Source organism: Theobroma umbraticum, unplaced genomic scaffold (assembly GCF_002168275.2).
Source record: "Theobroma umbraticum cultivar Fairchild unplaced genomic scaffold, ASM216827v3 scaffold_12.0, whole genome shotgun sequence".
In the NCBI taxonomy this organism is placed as follows: domain Eukaryota; kingdom Viridiplantae; phylum Streptophyta; class Magnoliopsida; order Malvales; family Malvaceae; genus Theobroma; species Theobroma umbraticum.
The window spans coordinates 3,152,864-3,159,026 of record NW_018397272.1 but is presented as its reverse complement, the minus strand read 5'-3'; the positions used below and the strand labels follow the sequence as shown (position 1 = coordinate 3,159,026).

At 33.7% G+C, this 6,163-nt stretch overlaps 1 protein-coding gene across 5 annotated transcripts; it reads left to right on the top strand.

Moving 5' to 3' along the window:
* The first annotated feature begins 1,654 nt into the window (after positions 1 to 1,654).
* Positions 1,655 to 6,157, top strand: LOC110426664 (nuclear transport factor 2-like). Of its 5 annotated transcripts, none has more exons than XM_021441943.2 (7): positions 1,655 to 1,840; positions 2,662 to 2,847; positions 3,667 to 3,961; positions 4,046 to 4,284; positions 4,365 to 4,542; positions 4,705 to 4,832; positions 4,918 to 6,157. In XM_021441943.2, exons 2-7 carry the CDS (start codon positions 2,662 to 2,664, stop codon positions 5,008 to 5,010), a joined length of 1,119 nt encoding a protein of 372 aa, XP_021297618.1. In that variant the 5' UTR covers positions 1,655 to 1,840; the 3' UTR covers positions 5,011 to 6,157. The 5 variants fall into 5 exon arrangements, with proteins under 5 accessions (XP_021297618.1, XP_021297619.1, XP_021297617.1 ...); XM_021441944.2 differs by having other exon boundaries at positions 2,659 to 2,847; XM_021441942.2 differs by having other exon boundaries at positions 1,655 to 1,953.
* The last annotated feature ends 6 nt before the right edge of the window (positions 6,158 to 6,163 follow it).

Here is a 6,163-nt window from a genome sequence, read left to right as displayed (position 1 = left end):
AAAAAATAGGGAAGAAGTTGAGTTAAAAAAATATATACGTAAATAATAATAATCATGAAATAAAATATTTCGTTTAAAGGTTATAGTATTTAGGTAAAAAAAAAATCTATATAGCAAAGTAGATAGATGCTCAAATAAAAAAGTGTATAATAAAATAACATAAAAAAATATAGTTGATGATATATATGCATACAAAGAAAAATAATAAAACAAATTTCAAAGAAATAACAACAGAGTTATAGGAAGGTTAAGAAATAAATATTAAAATTTATGGGCACATCACACATCATCATTGCATCATTAAATATCATGGATGTAGACAGATTATGGACATGAGTCAAAGCTGCGATGATGGGACTTTTTGAGAAAGCTTACGAATGTGAATTCTTTTAAAAAGTTTTCTAAGTGAAATGATACCTTTAAGTCCCACCAATATGATAGGAAGGCTCGGATAAGTCCTTAATAAAAAACTTGTACTCATATTAAGATCTGCGTTTATAAAAATATTATTTTTACTTGCGAACGACTACCTCAATGATGGAATTTACTCATTAAACTCGAGAAGGTATATTTCTCGAGTATTTTTCTAGGTGAGAGAATATCTCTGAATCCTACCAGTATGTTGGGCGAATTTGAGAAATATACTTAATAAAATGTATTCATTTGGCATTATCCAACTTTTATGCCATGTATTTCATAATTGCATCATGTACACGTCATACTCGTAAAACCAAATAAGATGTTTTAACTTGCTAATAAAATAAAAAAAAAAGTAAACAATAGTTAGGGAAACATAAGAATAAAATCAATGGGCTATGATAGGATAACGTATGATTAAATAGTATTGTTCATGGAACGAGCATCAGAGGGTGCTAAACCTTCCTCATACGTAACTGTACTCTTGAACCTAACTTTAAAAAAATCACAGGCCACTTCATTATTCTTTAGATGGACCTAAAATCAATTTAAAATTTTGTGAAATAAAACAAATTTAATAGGTGGCCAATTGCACTAGACAAAAAAAAATTGGTAGTGGCTCCATAAATTTTTCATGTCTAGTAGTCGAGTTTCAGGACCTGTACGTTACAATAACTTGGCGACTCCCTAAATTTCCCACATCTAGCAATCAAGTTCCCGGACTCACACATTACGACTGAGAAAAGGAAGAGTAAAGGTAGGACACATAATATTTATAATACTAAAACTAACAAAAACACACAATGTTATTCTACAATAAAAGAAAGTCAAACCTTTTACTCTCTCCCCTAAAATTTGTAAAGGAAATCTGATGTTGTTCTCTTCCATAAAATTTGTCTCCATTATCTTTGATTGCAAGTAGAAGGTTCTACTAACCTCCTTATTGTGGCAGTTGTAAATTAAATTAATAAATTTGAAATAAATTTTATATTTAAATAACTTTTAAATAAAAAATTTATCAATTAAAATTAATATATACATTAAAAACTTTATAAAATATAAAAAAATTCATTATAACATACCCTAATCTGTTTATAAGTACCTAAATTCTATTTAAGTAGGTCACTTACCTATTTACATATTACTCTTACCCTTAAAAGTAATTTAAAAAAAAAAACCACACGAACCGTATAGAAGGAACCTGATACCAAAACCTTTGTAAAGCAAGTAGAGAAAAATACCTTCACAGTTCACAGGTAGCTTTCAGTCTGTCCCTTGTTCTCGTGCTCCTACTGTTCTTCTTCTCTTCTTCTTCTTCTTCCATCTCCACTCTCACCCTGCAACTAAAAACCACTGTGCCATCTTCAACACTTCAAAAAAACTCTCATATTCTCTCAAAACCTTCAACATTTCCCATTTTCAGGTGGTCTTTCATTCCCTTTTTCCTCAGATCATTTTATTTTCTTCTCTTTACCCATCCTTTTTTCAATCCTCAAAGAAAAAGAAAAAGATTCCTTTTTCTTTCGTCTTTGCTTGGTGGGTATTCCTTAAAGTTTTGTTTCTTTATAGTCATTTCCTTGATCAGTCATTATAAAGTTTAATGATTTTTTGTATTCAAAACTTGATTTTTATTTATGGGTATTTTATGTTGTTGTAGTTTATAGATTAAGTGTTGCCTAAAGTGTTGGTTGATTTATTAAAAGCCATCGGTTTCTTCAATGGGTAGTTCTCAATTTTTTAATTATTTTTAGGGTTTAGGTTTTTTTTTTTTGAGCCACTAGCTGGTTGGATCCCAGGAATGTGCTACCTTTTCTTTAAAGATCTCGCTTTGTTTTTATTGATATTTGTTTTTAGATGAATACTTGGCTTAATGCATTTAATTCTTAGGATTTCCATGAGAATGTACCAGTCTATTCTTAGAGAATGGAGGTAAATAACGCAAATTAAGCCCTTTTATAATTAATTCTTCTTATACTTTGAAGTTTTAATTAAAACTGTTGGTGTTTGGGCTCTTTTTAGCAATTTGTAATGGCAATGCTTTTTAATTTGCTTTTTCTTTTTGTTTCCTTCCATCTTGTTACTTAAATGTTCTCATGCATTTTCTATCGTTTGACACTGCCTGATTGTGTAAAACTGCCTATTATTTAAGCATAGAGGTTGCAGTCTAAGGGGCAGTCTTGTTTACATTTGAGCTTTAAGATACGTTGTGGTGGTGATATTCTTTATGGTGTTTTCTTCCAGCAGATGGCATTGGAAACAGCCACTCCCCCAGCTACTCCAAGTGCCCAAGTCGTTGGACATGCTTTTGTCGAGCAGTATTACCACATTCTTTGCAACTCACCAGAATTGGCTCATAGATTCTATCATGATTCAAGTGTGCTTAGCCGGCCAGATTCCAATGGTGTGATGGCATCAGTGACAACCATGCAAGTAAGCACCTTGGGTTGTGTTATTACTTTTCGATATTGTTGTTTTAGTTGATTCCGCGATTTTCTGATCGCTCTCTTTTAAACATATCTGGTGAAACTTTAGCATGTTATAGGTTCCTATAATTTGCTTGATTCTGTATGTGCAGTGTACTTTCGCATCAGCTCATGGTGTTTTTTTAGCTACTGCATCGTTAAATGGTGGTATAATACAATGTCTATGATTTAGATGGTGCTAAAATTTGAGCATTGGTGCTTGATTCTTAGATTTTTTATCAATAATTTGTTGTGGGGTTATTTTTGTGAGTTAGGGTATAACCATTCTGAAGAATAACACCATCTTATAGAAGTGGGATTCTTTATTTTGGCAATAAAATGTCTTCTGCTCTATGCAATTATTATCTCTTTATATGCTAACACATGTTTTTGTTTCTGCTGCTATCACGCCTTCAATAAGTATTGTTAATGTATCTTAGTTGAAGCTTGACTTACTACTTTTCTTTTGGTTTCTTCAAAAAATCAAGCTTAATGTTCAGAAAAATGTCTCAATTTTCTAGTCATCATAATATTTGTCTCTGATTCACAGCATTGCCCATCCTAGAGTATTCAACTTGGTAAACATGAAAAATCCGTCATTCACACACGCTTACGCTCTCTCTCTCCACCTTCCCCTCTTCAAGTGTAGTTTCCCTTTTGAAGTTGAAACTGCGATATTAGCATCCTTTTAAGGTTCCGGTAACAGACAATGTTTAATTATCTTGTCTTCTAGTTGCTGTCAGTATCATCTAGTGCAAAGAAATTCCAATAATGTTATTTTGAACAGGGTATTAATGAGAAGATTCTTTCCTTGGATTACCCAAGCCACAAGACTGAGATTAATACTGCTGATGCCCAGAAGTCTTATAAGGAAGGTGTAACTGTGCTAGTAACTGGATGTCAAACGGGCAAGGATAACTTGAAGAGAAAATTTGCACAGTCTTTTTTCCTTGCTCCACAAGACAATGGGTATTTTGTGTTAAATGATGTATTTAGGTATGTAGAAGATGGCGAACCCTTGGAGAATCATAAAGTTAATGGTGTTCATGATGCTCCTAGAGTGCCTTCAACACCAGAATCTGGTAAAATTTTATTGTTTTCTTATTTTTCTTTACCTTTTTATTTGTTGAGATTTCTCTCAATGCCCTTTTAATTTTTGTTTCCAGAGCCTACTCAAGTTCTGGATCCTTCTGCACCGGATCCAGCAACTGCTCTTGTGGAAGAGAATAAAAATGTTGCTGAGCAAGTTGATGAGCCATCAGACCAGGAGAGACAGTTGGTCAATGAAAAAGAGGCTGTTTCAGAATCCCAGTCTCATTCAAATGGTAATGATATTTCCATTGTTGTTGAATCAGCTTCTTCTTCAGCCCAAGAGGATACTCCAAAGAAATCTTATGCGTCAATTGTGAGTTTATAAACAAATGTGTTCTATTTGCCTGTATTTGCATCCAGTTGCTTGTTGAAGATTTTTAGTTACTGTTGTAGGTGAAAGTACCAAAAGGGGGTTCTGGGCCAACTAGAGTCTATGTGCCAACTAATTCCCCAAGAGTGACAGCCAAGAAAACTGAGAACCAGTCTCCTGTGTCTGCAGCAACTGCTCCACCTGAAGCATCTTTACCTACCAGCATTGATGCCCCTGAGAGTAACAATATTCCTGAGGAAGGTATCTCATGTGTGTGCATACATGTTCTGTTTACAAAAATGGACTGTTAAAGAAATAAATAAATAGGAAAATATATTCTGCTTCTTTACTCTTTTTATGTGTCCACTGAAATGGTTTTATAATGTTTTCAGTATGACTAACTCTGTATTAATTCTATTTAAGTCACAGTTGAGGGCCATTCCATATATATTCGAAACTTGCCCTTCAATGTGACGCCTATACAGCTTGAGCAGGAGTTTAACAAGTTTGGACCAATCAAGCAAGGGGGTGTCCAAGTTAGAAACAATAAGGTTGTTTGTTGACACATTGAATGGATAGATATATTCTCATTCACTTACATTCAATTGTTGATATTTTTATATTCTGTTTCTGCAGCAACAGGGATACTGTTTTGGTTTTGTTGAATTTTTGTCTTTGGGCTCCATGAATGATGCAATTCAGGTATGGCCCTTGTTAGATGTACATTGATAGAATGTTTCAAGTTTCACAATTTCTTTTAGTCTATACTTTTTAATTCCCTTAATATCAAGCAAGTTTTTGAGAATTATGTGATGAGTTACATATTCTTGACCCTCGCCCCTGACTGACCAACATGACTCTTTCAACCAATGACGGGCCACAGATTTTGTTAAGAGTAAAATTAAATCTTTAATTTTTTATTACTGCATCTTTTGTACAAGTTCCAAAGTAGGACAGTGCAAGTTTGTCTGCCTTGGGGTACTAAGTTGATCACCTACAGATTCAAATTCTGTATTGGAACCTTGAAGGTAGCTTGAAATAGCATGACTTGAGAGCAAATCAACCTTTTTAAGTAGTCTTTGTTTTTTTTTTGCAAACTTCCTTGCTTTGGCAAAACATACAAGGAATCAATACTGAAAATTTGTTCAACATCAGTTGCATGGTAAATATCTGTTAAAAAGATCAATGCCTGGTGAGAATATAGATTAGGCTAACTTTGTCTTGGAAGATGAAGTATCTTTGGTATTATATAGTTTTCATTCTCTTTCGTCGCGTTGCAGTTGTATGTTAAACAATTAGGTCAGCCTTTTTTGATCTTACGGTCTCTTCACTATTGTGCCAGGATAATTTAGGCTTCTTTTTTGATTTGCAAATAGATCAGGGGTGCTCCTAACTGGCTTCTTCCCTATTTTTCTTTGGTTGAATCCTAATCATTTGTGCATTAATATGCAAATACTTTCATGTTGTCTAAGTGTCCGAATCTTCATTTAGATTTTTGTTCTCTGCTTCTCCCCCCTTTGTCTCCTCATTTGCATGCAGGTGCAGTGTCAAGCTAGAGATGACATTACCAAAACCTTTTCATCAGTTATCTGTTTAACTAGTGATCACTTCATCTCCTAGAGCTTGTTGGGATTGTCTCTTTTCTTGAGATGGGTTATAATGATTGAAGAAAAAATTACATCATTTGCATCAAATTGATGCATGAACTAGGAAAAATGAGTTCAGCATGGCCAAGGCTCTTGTCTGGAAATGTACTAGTCAGATTTTTGGATTTTGGAAGATATACAGAAATTTATTTTTTAATTAAAAGAAAAGGAAAGGAAATCCATCTGGGAATGAGAGGGAAACTACCCCTCTGATTAGTGATCTTTATAGATGCTTC